The sequence below is a fragment of the Bubalus kerabau genome, chromosome 3 (assembly GCF_029407905.1).
Source record: "Bubalus kerabau isolate K-KA32 ecotype Philippines breed swamp buffalo chromosome 3, PCC_UOA_SB_1v2, whole genome shotgun sequence".
NCBI classification, from domain to species: domain Eukaryota; kingdom Metazoa; phylum Chordata; class Mammalia; order Artiodactyla; family Bovidae; genus Bubalus; species Bubalus kerabau.
In genome coordinates, this window is record NC_073626.1 from 43,073,253 (window position 1) to 43,088,824 (window position 15,572).

The window sequence follows — 15,572 nt, forward strand, 5'->3', positions numbered from 1 at the left end:
TCTTTCTTGTTTTTAAAAAATGAATTTAAGAAGAAAAACTTTATGCTGAGCACCACTTTGGCCAAATATTATCAGTGCTTAAACAAAATATTTCTACTACCATTAATTTCTAAGTTGGAAAATGATAGAAAAGAAAAAAGACAGGCAACTCATAGACTAAATATATAATACTAATCAATAAGATAAGATGCTCAGTTTCACTGGATCAGGGAAATGCCAAATTCAAAAGTCACTTTCTTTGCTTACTATGGGGAAAAACATTAAAAAGTGATAATATTCTGTGTTGGTAAAGGTATAGGGCAAAGAACACACTCATTCCCCGTTAAGTGGGGCCCAGTGGCTCCACCAACAGATCTAGACATGCATCTACATTCTGACCTGCTAATTCTACCTTCTGTCAATGTCTTTTAGAGAAACACTCTTATAAGTGTAAGAATGTCTGTATGGAATGTTCACAGCAGCATAATTTATAACAGAGAAGTCATACTGAAGACAACTTAAACATCCATCAGTTAGTGAATAGAAAAATGAGTTATGGAAGGACTTCTCTGGTGGTCCAGTGTCTGGGCCTCTGTGCTCCTAACATGGGGGGCCCAGGCTGAGTTCCTGGTTGGCGAACTGGATCCCACACACTGCAATTAGTCCCATGTTGCAACTAAGACTCGGTACAGCCAAATATATACATATGATGAAGTTCTAAATAAAACAAAACATTTTTTAAAATGAGTTATGGGCTGTTTAACAACAATTTTAAAATAATAAGGTAGACTTCTAGAACTGTGACAAAATTTATTTATGATCTATGAACAACTTAAAAAAAGTTTACAAAATAGTTTGTAAAATATGATCCTATTTTAAGTTAAAAACAAACAAAACAATTTCATATGATCACTTTTATATAAAGATAGCACATGGCCCAAAGTAAAAAATAACATACTTTCAAACTATGGTCATCTCTGGTAACTGAGTAGCAGAGAGGTGAGAAAAATCTGAGCATTTTATTTGTATTCACTTTTGTATTGTTTGAAATTTTTCCTTTCAGTGAGCTAAAATGAATGTAATTTTAAAATGTAATTAAAAATAACTCCTACCCCACCCCTCACATTGTAGTTTCTAGTATTATAGAGGAGGAGCTGAAAGCTCTGGTAGTCTCATTAACACGGCCTTTTTGAAAACTGATGAATTAATTCATAAAAGCTGCCTAAGATAATGACATAAATGGAAAAGCAGGCAAAATTTAATATGTACTAACGCACGACATCATCTGCTGACTTGCCTCACTCTGACCAATCCTAGCAGGCGTTTCTTCCAGGCTACTGAGAAACTGGCAGAGCCTATTTTCATACTTAATGTCGCCACTCCTTTGTCTGAAAGCCCTTTGAGTGATCTAAGCAGCTTGCCTAGAGGCAGGCACACTTCTCATGCTGTGGTTCAATTAAATCTGCGTCCAGCACCACCCACTCTCAACAGTTAGCCCAATACTGCAGAGCTGGAAGAAACCAAAGCAAAGGATCATGAGACGTGAGGTCAGAAGTCCTCCTGGGCAGCTCTCCCCTGGACCTAGAGATTTCTTAACCTGAGGGCAGAAATTTCCTATCAAGGTCACTTGGCCCCATTTACGAAGTTCATCTGACTTTCCCCTTTCCTTCCTTTCAAAGGCTGAGTCAGCTGACCTTATAGTGGTTCCAGAGCAGATCTTTGAAAGAAAAAATTAGAATCTCATTCCTCCATGATGCTAAAGATTCTTTCCTCACTAAGAACTCCTTTCAAGGGACTTTTCTGATGGTCCCCAGTGGTTAAGATTTTCTGTTTCCAATGCAGAGGGTTCCGGTTTAATCCCTGATCAGGGAACTAAGATTCTACATGCCTTGCAGCCAAAAACTTAAAAAATAAATTTGAAAAATTAAAAAAAAAAAACACCCTTTTCAAACAGAGCATTAAACTCTTTAAGGGTTAAATTTCAGTATGATTTATTACTAAACGCCTAGAGCAGGTATTAGAGCTCCACCCACTCTGCAGCACTATTCACAATAGCCAAGACATGGAAATAACCTAAATGTCCATTGTCAGATGAATGGATAAAGAAGATGTGGTACGTATATACAATGGAATACTAGTCAGCCATAAAAAAGAAGAAAATAATATCTGCAGCAACATGGGTACAACTAAAGATGCTCATACTAAGTGAAATAAGTCAGAAAGAGAAAGACAAATACTATACATCACTTAGGTGGTTGTTGTTTAGTCACTAAGTCATGTCCAACTCTTTTGTGACCCCACGGGCTATAGCCTGCCAATCTCCCCTGTCCATGGGACTTTCTAGACAAGAATCCTGGAGTGGGTTGCCATTTCCTTCTCTAGGGAATCTTCCTGACCCGGGATTGAACCTGAGTCTCTGCACTGGCAGGAGGATTCTATCACTGAGCCATCAAGGGAAGCCCACATTACTTACACATGGAATCTAAAATATGGCACAAACGAACCTATGAAACAGAAAGAGACTCATGGACATACAGAACAGACTTGTAGTTGCCAAGAGGGAGCAGGGGAGGCAAGGGATCAACTGGGAGTTTGGGGTTCAGTTCGGTTCAGTCGCTCAGTTGTGTCTGACTCTTTGTGACCCCATGAATCGCAGCACGCCAGGCCTCCCTGTCCATCACCAACTCCCGGAGTTCACTCAGACTCACGTCCATCGAGTCGGTGATGTCATCCAGCCATCTCCTCCTCTGTCGTCCCCTTCTCCTCCTGCCCCCAATCCCTCCCAGCATCAGAGTTTTTTCCAATGTGTCAACTCTTTGTATGAGGTGGCCAAAGTACTGGAGTTTCAGCTTTAGCATCAGTCCTTCCAATGAACACCCAGGACTGATCTCCTTTAGAATGGACTGGTTGGATCTCCTTGCAGTCCAAGGGACTCTCAAGAGTCTTCTCCAACACCACAGTTCAAAAGCATCGATTCTTCGGCGCTCAGCTTTCTTCACAGTCCAACTCTCACATCCATACATGACCACTGGAAAAACCATAGCCTTGACTAGACGGACCTTTGTTGGCAAAGTAATGTCTCTGCTTAGATGCATGCAAACTATTACAAACTATTACATTTAGAATGGATAAGCAACAAGGTCCTAATGCACACCTCAGGGAACTATACTCAACATCCTGTGATAAATCATAGTAGTCTTACATTAAAAAAGAATGCATATATATGTATAACTGAGTCACACTGCTTACAGCAAAGATTGACACAACATTGTAAATCAACTATACTTCAGTCAAAAAATGTGAAGAAAAAAAATAAATCCTAGGTCTAAATGTATACAAAAGCTGTAACATTTCTAGAAGAAAATACAGGGAAAAAACATTACTGACCTTATCCATTAAAAAAAAAAAGGGTAAACTGAATTTTATCAAAATCAAGAAACTTTTGTTCTTCAAAAGACACTGTTAAGGGGATAAAAAGACAAATTACAGACTGGGAGAAAATAAGATATCTGATAAAGACCTTAAATCCAAAATATATTAAAAAATCCTTACAACTCAATAATAAGAAACAATCTAACTTTTTTTTAATGAGCAGAAGATCCAAACAGACCATTCATTAGATACAAGGATGCCAAAGAATCTGATTAATAGATGTTCAATACCATTAGTCATTAGGGAAATGTAAATTAAAACCAGAGTGAAATATCACTACATATGTATTTGAATGGCTAAAATTTAAAAAAACTGACAATATTAAATGCCAGAGAACATACATAGCAATTGTAACTGTGATGGGACGTAAAATGGTAGAACCATTCTGGAAAATGGTTTGGCATTTCCTTATAAACCTAAGCATATATTTATAAAGCACCCAGCAGTTTCATTCCTAGTGTTTACCTCAGAGAAATGAAAAGTATGTTCACAGAAGTGCCTGTATGCAAATGTTTACAGTAACTTTATTTGCAACTGCCAAAAACTGAAAATGGCCCAAATGGCCCTCAACTAGAGAATGGATAAATTGTGGTACATCCATTCAATGGAATACTATTCAGAAATGAAAAGGAACAGATTACTAATACATGGAACAAGGTTGAGTCCCAATGAATTATGGTAAGTGAAAGGGCCAGACTCAAAAAGGTACTGGAATATTGTGATTTATAGGAAATATATACTTGGTCATTCAGATGACAAAAATATATTTCTCAGCTATATTTGGCCTTTATTCATAGTTCCTGGCTCATAACTCCCAAAACAAAAGAAATTTTCTGATTAAGATATTAATGAAGGTGACTTCTGGATCCTACCCCAGGGTGGGGGATGGTTGCCAGGGGAACCAGTCATGTGATTAGAGTGTTGAATGTTTGGTCCCATCCCCTGATTTCCTGAGGAAGGGAGAAGGGGTCTGAGGTTCAATCAATGCCATTGGAGGATGATTCAGTTAATCATGACTGGGCAATGAAGCCTCCATTAAAACCAAAAAAGACAGCTTTTCAGTCGTTCCCACTTTTTCCAACAGCTTCCATGCTAGGGAAACCAGAACACTTCTGCATGCCAGTAGGCCAGGCCCCAAGCTCGAGGACAGAAGCTCTGTTCACCGGGACCTTGCCCTATGTATCCCTTCATGTTGCTGTTGCTTTGTATCCTTTAATATCCTTTTATGATAAATTGGTAATCTGGTGAGTATGTGGGTTTCCCTCAGTTCTGTGAGGCATGCAGCATTTAATCTTTGATTTATAGCCAGTCAGTCAGAAGTCCAGGTAACAACCTGGACTTGGAACTGGCATCCTGAGCTGGAGTGGGTCACTGGAGCCTCCAACGTGTAGCCGGTTGGTCAGATGCACAGACCTGGGCTTATGAGCGGCATCTGAAGTGGAGGGTGGTCTCATGGGACTGAGCCTCTTAGGTTGGAGTCTCAGAGACCCCAATGACATCAGAGAATTGCTTCTTGGTGTGGGGAAGCCTACACACCTACACACGCACACCTACACACACACAGGAACTGGGTCTGGGAACCTTTTGTAGGTATGTACTACAAGACTCCATTTATACAATGTTCTGGAAAAGGCAAAAATCATAGGAACAGACATTGGAGCCGAGACTGTAAGGGAGGGGCAGGACTGACAACAAAGGAATGCAGAAGAACCTTCTGGTGAGGAAACCATGCTTTATCTTAATTGTGGTGGCAGCAGGCAAACAACTGTATTTGCCAAAACTCACAAAACTCTCTACAAAAAGGCTGAATTTTACTGTTTCTGAATAACTTTTTTTTAAAAAAAAAAGCTCCAAATGGAAACCATAAAAACAAATCAAAACTACTATGAAAATAACTACAAACTTACGCACTTAAGGAGAAACCTTTTACACAGGACTGTTAAAAATAAGGTCTGCAGTATCAGACACATCCACACACGTTCTCTTAGCCACCGCTACCCTGACAGCCCTCATAGAGGGTACTGTCAAAGACGCACTGCATCCCCCGCTCTTACCTGCGCCCCGGGCTGTCAGAATGTGGAAGGAGGCGCTAACCGCCTGCGAAGGGCCCCAGGCCGGCGGGCTACAGGGAGCTGCGAGAGGCTGTGGGGGCTCCTTCACAGCAGTGGGAATCGCACCACCCTTCTTGTCCTTCCTTAGGAGACAGAGGCCGTCACAAACGCTCCAGTGGGGCCCACTCACCCTGGTGGGGACCGCAAGTGCACCGCCTGGCCGCTTCTCAGTCCTGCAGCCCTCACCCCTCACAGAGGAAGCTGGATTTCGCAGAGGCGATGAAAGTAGGCCAAGGCAACTGAGCACTCCAGTTACCGGGTGGCAGCCAATCACGGGCCCCTCCCCAGGAGTGGCTCGCTCCGAGGTCAGGCCTCAAAGCGGAGTCTGTGCCGGCAGCCTGAACCCAAGGGGAATGACTTGTTGGGCTTGTTTTTCCACCTCAGGAACTTGAGGATTTGTGATTTGAGACCCCAAATCAACCTCGGCCACAAGACTGCCAGCCTCCCCTCCCTCGGCACTCACCTAGTCTGACCTGACCTTTTCCTTGTTTCACATGCTCACAGGTGACAGGTCCACTCCAGCCCGGGGTATTGAAAACGAAAGGCCATAACACACCCACCACCCAGAATGCCCTGAAACCCAACTCGCCCAGCCCAAGGAACACCATCGTCTCCTTCAGCCCTTCTGGAGCTGTTTCTGCCAGGAGGGGGTGGGGGCTCTACCTTTTGTCTTCCCGTCCACAGACACCAGCTTCTTCGTCTCTGCTGTCAGCAGCAGCTCATAAGGGTGTTCATCCTCCTCCTTGGCTGGGCTCCCCTGAACCCAGGGTCTCATGGCCAAGACCTGAGAGAGAAAGCACGTACTTCTCAGGCAGGAGGCTAACACCCAGACAGGTTATGTCAAACAAATTTGAGATTATCAGCTCCTTTTTCTTCAGAGAGGAAGAGAGGAGGGGAAGAGAAGGTAAATAAGTGTCACAGGGAATTACAACCACTCTCCTGGCTACACATCTGGGCCTCAAATCTCAATGGCCTTTGATTAAAACACTTCCCTTTCCTTCCCTCATTTCAGCCTTCAAAATGCCATAAATAAAATCCAAGATCCTCCCCTCCCCTGCCTCGCCCCTCTCTGTGTGATCTCTTTTCTGTGGGTAACACCTCCCGAGTGGTTTTTAGTCACCAGGCATCATAAGACCTTCTCTCTCCATGTTTCTTTTCTAATATTTCATACATTCACAAAGTACCCCAAAGGCTGGAATCCCTCCCCTCTTCTCAAGAGGGGATCAGAATGATGTCTAACTAACCCTGACTGACATACACTTACTAGGAACAAAGCTTTCTGCAAATCCTCTATTTCTGTGAGCCCTTCTTCATAGGCCCCAGGGTTACAGATGCGGATTTTCCCAAAGCTGGCTTCCTACCACACTTAGGAGAACACAATCTTAAATCAATTCTACCAATCTCTGTTCTGAAGAGAGGCAAGGACGAATTTCAGTGGAGAAAAAGCAGCTCTGTCTCCTGAGAAACCCCTAATCCAGGCAGCCAAGTGTCTCTGATGAAATGACTGGCCGGAGCTGGCCCCGACATCTGCCAACCGGCTTGAGTCAGCTGGAGGCCTGTAGCCACAGTCAGTCACGGTACCGGAGGAGCCAAGTGTCTCAACACAAGCCAGAAACACAACGGTTCATGCTACAGTCACACTGAGAGAGGATGGAGATACTTGCTATAGAGGATAATTCTGGCTCATCGGTGCTAAGAATCCAATGTGTTTCACAGGCAAATTAAATATAATACTGGCTATTACGAAAGCAAACCAAAGCACAAAATCTCTGATTGAGGAGTTTGGCTGGAACAAGGGATATATTACGAAAGACAGGGTGAGAGGGATTCACGAGTCCATCTCACAAACAAGGGGACCCTACACGTCAGGCGTTCTGGTGCACCTAGAAACCTGCTCTTTTATTGACATGTCCCACGGCTCACTGGAAACAAATCAGGTTTGTGATTCATCAGGATTTGGCTTCTTGGAGGCATAGCTCACAGCGTTACAACCTAATGAGATAACAGATTCTAGCAGCCTCAGCTCCAACGAGAGACTGTAGCTCCTGTCTGCTAACAAGTCTGCCACTCCAAAGACAGTGACAGTCTCTCCAAAATTCTGCTGAGCGCAGCAGGCACCTCCACTTACTGAGGGCCACCTGACAGCTAAAAACTATTTCATCACAAGGAGCCATTTGCCTGTATTACTTTATTCCTTTTGCCTCGTCATAGGAACACAATTAAGGGAACAAAGAGGGGCCATGAAGCAGTTCAGACAGCATCAACTTAACACCACAGGCTTCACAGACAGGAATGTGTGTTCTGCAACTTTACACACCCAGGGCCATCACTTAGGCAGAGCCCTGGAAATCTGATTCTGTGAGTGTTCTACACGCAGTCAGAGCTCTCACATAGCCCCAGGCAGTCTTCTCTGCGAGGTATTTGACAGCCTGGGTGCCCAGCCTATAATATCCTTTCTTCCCAAGCAGGACAGGGCTGATGACTTCCATCTGGAAAATCAGGCCACTGGACCTGCATTCACTCCCTGCCTGGCTCCTGTGCACGACAACCGGAAGCAGAGAACCAGCGATGACAGCGCTGGAGGGGCCCGACCCATTACAGCCACAGCTAGGAGCACCTGGTCCCAGCTCATTCCTTCAGTGAATGACAAAACCCAGTTCCTAGAGACGTCCCAGGACTTGCTCAAGGTTACACAGAAAGCTTCCAGCAGAACCAGGGCCAAAAAATTCACCCCTCCTCCAGACTCTAGACTGAGTTGGCCTCTATTTTTTTCTGGGAAGTATGGTTTCTCCACTCAACTCGGAACCCTCTCCCCACTTCAGATGTCTAATGAGGGTCCCCTGCTCAGACCCACACAATTATAGGGTGATCTTTTCCTCTTGGTCCTGGCCTCTGCCAGCTATGGATTAAAACTTCATGAAAAAGCAATAAACTGCTTTTCTGCAAGTCTTCCCAGTTCCCACTCAAGAAGCCTTGTGTCACAGAGAATAAGGCAGTAACTGATTTTCAACAGAAAGGATTCTGCTTTTTACTAAATTACTCCTTATCTTTTTTTCCCCTTTCTTCCAGGGTTTGCAATAAATCAAAAACAACAACCAAAAAAACCCCACAAAAAACAAAAATGTATTCTCTGCTCTATGGAGAGTGACATTTTAGCTGCAGAGAAAAGCAACTACCAGTTGCCACCTAACTGTGACCATGGGATGGCCCACCCGGGTGTGGACAGCTTTCTGGGAAGAGATATCACAACAGCTGCAGCTTCCCATGAACATTCAGCACATCTAAGCAGAGAGAAAACACTCGTGAGTCCGATGCAGTTGGCAGCCCATTTGGTATGGTGAAAACATCTGAATAGCTGAATATATGTGTGTGTATGTTTGATTTTTTTTAAGGCAGTTTCATGATCTGGCCGTTGCGCTGATCAGCTTTCCTGGACCCGGGCACACTCAGTTTCTCTTAAAGGCTTCTGTGGATGATCTGATGCCTCAGGAATGGGAAACAAACACCAGGGCAGAGTGTGCGCCTCCTACGATATGAGGTTTGGGGTATTAAAGCTTTGAGTGTATAAGAAATGAAGATGGTGAAGGCTAGAGTCCAAACTTTTTTTTTTTTAAGTCCACTTTTGGAGAAGATCTATCCACTCAAACTACAGTGAACAGAATCTGTCTGGATCATTAAAAGGATAATGACCCAGACCACATCATCTCTGTATTCATGTACGTATAATCATTGCTTCGGAAGCAAAGCCAGGGTTCTCAGGGTCTTCCAAATGTTAACTATGGTGGTCCAACTGATCCAGAATTCCAGGCTATTGGAATATGTATCTCAGACAGTCTCCAATCCAGAAGAGTTGTAGGGAGATTTCTCCTCCTACTACTTCTTGATACAGTATTACTGCCAAACTGTATGCCCTAGAGAGTCCTGGGAGAAGAGAAAGTGCTGGTCATCCAGTATTTCTGTACGAGTCTTCCCCTTACCCCTGGACTTCAGCAATTTTACTCCAAGTCCTTGTTAAAGAGGCGGCATGAGGCATTTACAGAGACCCAGCCCTGACTGAAGATGCTCTGTTATTGCTAGGCTTCTCCTTGTAAAAAGGGAGTAATAAAATGAATCTCTACATAAAAACATGTAGGGATTTACTACATGCACGTGTATCTGCTGGCAATGTATTATTATCCTAGAGCCTGTAATTCTAGAGACACCTTAATCAAGACATAATAATAAGTATTTTGTAATTAAGGGATAGAAAAAAATAAGGACAGAATTTGTACCTAGCATGTAAATCAGCCCCTACCTTCAACACTGACTTCTACATTCTTAAAAGGATTTCCTTGTATTTATACACATTGTTAAACTGAAGTCATCCTTATGGCTGCAGCTGTTTATATTAAATAAAAGAACCTGTCTCACTGGATGGTCCACAGCAGTAAAAAAAAAAAAAGTTAACTCTGACTTCTGGCGACTAAGTAATGAGATTTAATTGATTAATGTGTGTTAGCTGATTTTTAAGTTAAAGAATAATAGGGCACTGAATGAGCTACAAAAGACTATTGAAATTATAAAATATTTTGAATAAACAATAAATGTATTCTCTGAATGGTGGGAAGTGTTAAAGGAGCATTAGGAAGATGCAAGATTAAGGAAAATATGATTTTCTTCATATACCTAAGTTAGAAGATTGAACTATTTGCCCATGACAACATTTCTTGGTTTAAAAAGTGAACTATTCTTTTCAAATAGCCTCCTTTGATGTCCCCTACCTGTTCCCTGACTCCTATTTCTCCTCTAGTTGAATTTTCATGACATTTTCCATGTTTGCCCTGGTGCAAGATTCTTCATGGGAAATGAAAAGGGAAAATGCAGAAATGGAAACAAGATCTTTGGGTCAGAAGCAAAGCTTGCTAATCTGGGCCTTCCTTGGTGGCTCAGTGGTAAAGAATCTGCCTGCCAATGCATGGGACATGGGTTCAATCCCTGGTCTGGGACGATCCCACATGCCACAGGGCAACTACGCCTGTGCTCTAGAGCCATGAGCCACTACTACTGAAGCCCAGGCACCTAGAGCCCATGCTCTGAAACAAGAGAATCGCTACAAAGAGAAGCATGCCCACTGCAACTAGAGAGCAGTCCCTGCTGCAACTGCAGAAGGCCCGGGCACAGCAATGAACACCCAGTGCAGTCATAAATAAATAATTTTTTTTTTTAAAAAGGTTGCTAATCTGATCCAGTGTAGAGAACAGTGATTGGGCGGGGGTGGGGGAGGGGGGGTATGCTACACTTTGTATGAAAAGACAACACAGTTACAAAAGCCAAAATGGAGCCAGGAGAAAATGTGGATGTTTGGCTTTCCATGTGGCAGGGTAGATCAATAAATGGCCTGCCTGCTAGACAGCCCTGGTAAAATTCCTTGCTTAGTACTTTTGGGTGAGTTTCAAAGGTCTTGTTCTGGATTACTGATACACACAACAGAAATTTACTAATCCAAAGAGGTGAAAAGAAAATGAGATAGCAAAGTCTTCTTTAAGCACACACAGGATGCACTTAGCAAAAAATCATATTTCAGTGATGGGAATAAATCCTCAACTCTCTACCTCAGAAGCTGTCAAGGGAAAATACTTCTTATCTATGTGGTCTTCTTCCTCTTCGTCAGGTGGTGGTTTTGCTGGAGGCGGAGGACGTTCCCTCTGTAGAAAAGAAAAATAAGTATTTTACTATCTCTTCTTTCGAGAACCTAACTTTTTTGGTTTACTCTTATCTTTGCCTTTGGGAATAAAAAAGAATAATGTACAGAATTCCCCTGACAGACTAAACTCAAGGTTTAGTATCTGAATAGATGGAGAACTCTATACACACACCCAATTCAAATACCGTTGCTTTGTTTTTTGATCTTTATAGCAGAGATTACAAACACGTCTGTCATATCCTTGGCCACGCTGAGAAATATCAGCACTAAAAACACAACTGCCTCATCAGAAAATGTCCTTCATGATAGCAATACACAAAGTCCAGTGTAGGAAAACCGGTGGCTCCACTTTCAATCTACCGGAGAAGAGGAAACAGTAAATCAAAAAAACCAACTTGTAAGAGCTCTAACAAACCAGAGTTATTAAGGAAATAATGAGGAGAGCAATCTAGGACAAAAACATCAATTCCTGCTCAAAGTGAAAGTGCTAGTCGTTCGGTTGTGTCTGACTCTCTGCAGCCACATGGACGGCAGCCCACCAGGCTCCTCTGTCCATGGAATTCTCCAGGCAAGAACACTGGAGAGGGTCGCCATTCCTTTCTCCAGCAGATCTTCCTACTCCAGGTTCAAACCCAGGTCTCCTGCATTATAGGCAGATTCTTCACCATCTGAGCCACCAAACTTGATGCTATTCTTAGTTATTAGCAGAGCTCAGAACTGGCCTCTTATCCTTGGTCACTGTCTTCAGTGAGCACTATTATGTACCATTAGCATATGAAAGTCCTATTTCATCAGCCCATTTCAAAAAAGGAAGAGTTGTCAGTTATCTGCCCTCACAGGGGTTGGCCAGCTTTTTCTTAAAGGGCTACACAGTAAATATTTTAGGCTTTTCGGTCAGCTCTGCCAGGGGGGACATCTAAGCAGCCATAGAGGATATGTAAATGAGTGGGTGTGGTTATGTTCCAAATACAACTTTATTCACAAAACAGGCAGCTGTTTGTGGGCCTCAGTTCACCACTCTCTACCCTTAAGCAAGAAACTCACTGAAGAAAGGATTATCAAGATCACAGTAGACAGTTTCAGGAACACACAGAACGATCTTTGCTGAAACAAAGTCGAAGAGAGTTCTGCCATTGTCCCTGCTGGACTCTCAGCGTCTTCATATCCCAAAGTCCTATTCATGCTTGAGAGCTCATGTTCCTACAGGGAAGGGAGTTGGCCTGCAGGCCCCTTCCTTGGCTTGTAGGTTAGCTCACTGTGTTGCTAGAACAAGAGTATTTCTAAATATCTGGGTGGAGGTGAATGTTGAATTAAGTGACAGCCTCCAAGAAACCTGTAAGGAAAGACACTTCTCCCATTTTAGGAGCCGCCGCGTTAGTTAGCACTCGACATCTGTGATCCCTCTGTTAAACACACTTTACTGGCTGGTATTGCCGCCGCGTTAGTTAGCACTCGACATCTGTGATCCCTCTGTTAAACACACTTTACTGGCTGGTATTATATCTTGATAATCTGGTCATTCCCATAGTCACTGCCACCAGATGGGTGCAACAACTCCAATGTGGTCAAGCCAAGTAAAGCTATTTAGGATGAATTTTCCACTAAGTCCACTTTCCCCACCCTCCTTGCTCCAGAAGCACAGGGACAAACATGGTCCCAGTGACACCTTATAAGGAGGCGAACGGCAAATGGAGCAGGCCCATAATCTCACTAGTTATCCAACCAAAGGACACAATAACTGAGGAAAACCAGAATGAAGCATAATAAAAATGACTCAGCCTAGATGCCCTTTCAAGATGAGAGACGCCTAGAAAGAACAGTATGAAAGGTTTCTATGGAAGTGGTGATCACCAGGGACCCTGGAAGGAAAGAAAAGCATGAGTCTCTCTTTTCTACCATGAAAACTTTGGCCGAGGGGCTACAAAGCTGACTCGTACATAACTATTCGCTGTGTTTACAAGATAGGGAACAGTCCCTTGGTCACAGTTAATTATCAAGGGCCAGGAAGGCGGCACAGCCACAACATCCTCAAGTAAAACTGGCAAAGAGGCATCCCAAGATGCATCAGTTTCTACTTAGCAGGACCACAGGAGGCTAGATTCCTAGAGTGGGATGAACAAAGAGCCCATGTAAGTCAGTGGCTAAGCCCACAGGAACTTGGTCATTCAAAGCTGACTTCAGCAACCCTGTGTTCTTCTTGCAAAGCCTCCAGCTCCCTCTAATGGGCATCACTGGTAAGCGCCGCAGACGGCAGTGTCTTCCTCCACAGGTTGGATTGGCCTATTTGTACCTAACAGTGAAAGAAGTGAGAAAACAGACAAAAACAAACTAGCTCTGTCTGCAGAAGCGCTTTGTAAGTGGTGCCTGGCACACAAGCTTGCTTTCACCACCGACAAGGAGTTCATCACACTCCCTGATAACACCCACTCTGGGGGTGCTGCCACAAGGTCAGCAGGCCTTTCCAAAATCCATGTGGAAATGCTGGGACAGGGCAGGGCCAGAAGTCTAACAAAAGAGAACACCAAAACCATCTGGCCATGCCCAGAGCACTAATGAAAAGTCCGAGGATCACCAGGCAGCCAAAGGATCATCAAAATGGTCATAAGCCAGATTCCCACCAAAGGGAAGGGCCAGCCTCTCCAACAGGAAGATGTAATATACACCTGAAAATATGCCCCAAGGTGGGACTATCACTGGAATCCCGTTAGAGCAGCACCTGTTTATGAGGAGCACAGTGCTCAAAGCCTCAAACTGCAGTGCTGCCAGAGCAGGGAGGAAGGGCCACGGGACCACTGACTCGGGGCTAGACTCACAGCAAAGCCCCAGAGGAGACAGTGGGGGTAAGGAGTCTGGAGAACAGTGTTCAAGGCTAGAAGAAGCAAGTACTATAGAAAGAACCAGTCAGATGGGAAGGTTGACCTTTTGAGGGAAAAATTCAGAGTTATCCTCCTTCCACCATTTCAAAGCCTGAACGGTTATGACTATGGGAAAAATGGGAAGGTATATGCTAACATATCCGCATCTGCTTAAGCCTTGCTACAACCCTGCTGAACACAGACTCTGTCCAAATCCAGGGAGTAACTTTTCAAGGGCAAATGGAAGATCAACACGTACTCAGGGCAGACAGGAAGTTATTTAGTGAGCTCTTCCATCAATGGACCTGCTCTCTGGAAAGAAACCAACAATACATAGCAAAGACACCAAACACAGAAGCAGTGCTGAGCCTAACCCAAATAAAATGCTTCAATTTGCTCTAAAGACAACCGAGTAACAGAAAGATGCCAACAGGTTATACTGAAACTGAGAAACTAAAATTATACCTCAACATGACCTGCATAGTTAGACCACACTAAGGAAGAGGGAGAAAGGCAGAGGGGGAGCCCCCAGGAGAGCAGGTGGAGGCAGCCTAGGCCTCCGAGACGCAGCTGGCACTGGGGGCCACACTTCCCCTCCCCCGTTCCCCAGCAGAGCAGAGGTGACAACGGAACCCCAGCCACATACAGGCCTCACTCCAGCAGCTTTCCCTCCGGCCGCCTCAGCCTCCCTGCTCACAGAGTCCCGGTCGGACGAGCGTCCACTAGCCGTGCTGTCCAGGGACTGGCAGGAGACAGCATTGTACAGCGCCTCATAGGGACCCTCCTCTTCTGTGCTGGTGTTAAAATCGATGATCAGTTCAGTCACTGCTTTCTCCAGGTCACCTAAAGAGGGATGGGAAGGCAAGAATCGGTGAGAGGAGGACACAGTCTCGGACTTCCCACCACGGCAACAAGCCAAAGCCCCTCCGGTCACCTGAACTTGACCAGCGTTAACCCAGAGCAGGAAAATAAATCACAGCTCTCTCCGTGGACAAGACTAAATACAGAGTTTCATCTGCACTATATACTCTGAGAACTGAACAAAATTTTCTCTAGTTCAAGATGGAACATTTGACATCAATGAAGGACATCTCCCAAGATTGTTATAAATTCCGAAATACCTCAATATCATGACAGCATGAACGTAAACCAGAAAATATAGCAAAGTACAACTGAAAACACTTCAGTAATTCTTTTAAGTTCTTAACAAGAACCTCCATATGCTCAAGCAAAACAGAGGATGGTGAAGCCTCTCTGAGATGGGGATGCTGTGTGGCTGTTGAGACTCACTTGCTAGGTAACTACAAACCTCAGGGTGCCTGGGATCCAAATGTGTGACTCTGTCTGCAAAGTAACCAGGGATCTGGTTATAGACTGGGGATCTCTGGGTCACTTGCAGAGTCAAAACTGTAACTGTAAAATCCTTGAAAGCTAAGAGCTTAGTGAACTACTAATCCCATTACCAGCAGATTATGAGGTCAAGAAAAGAAATGTGACTGGGGAGGGGAACAG

At 44.0% G+C, this 15,572-nt stretch overlaps 1 protein-coding gene across 6 annotated transcripts in view; it reads right to left on the reverse strand.

Moving 5' to 3' along the window:
• The window catches only part of ANKS1A (ankyrin repeat and sterile alpha motif domain containing 1A), a 168,107-nt gene that overhangs the window by 69,025 nt on the left and 83,510 nt on the right, over nt 1-15,572 (reverse strand). For all 6 annotated transcript variants that reach the window (XM_055571653.1, XM_055571656.1, XM_055571651.1 and 3 more), the window contains 3 exons: nt 14,707-14,903; nt 11,114-11,206; nt 6,186-6,306 (listed from right to left, as the gene is read on the reverse strand). In XM_055571653.1, coding sequence (XP_055427628.1) covers nt 6,186-6,306; nt 11,114-11,206; nt 14,707-14,903 — 411 coding nt within the window. The remainder of the gene's footprint in view (nt 1-6,185; nt 6,307-11,113; nt 11,207-14,706; nt 14,904-15,572) is intronic.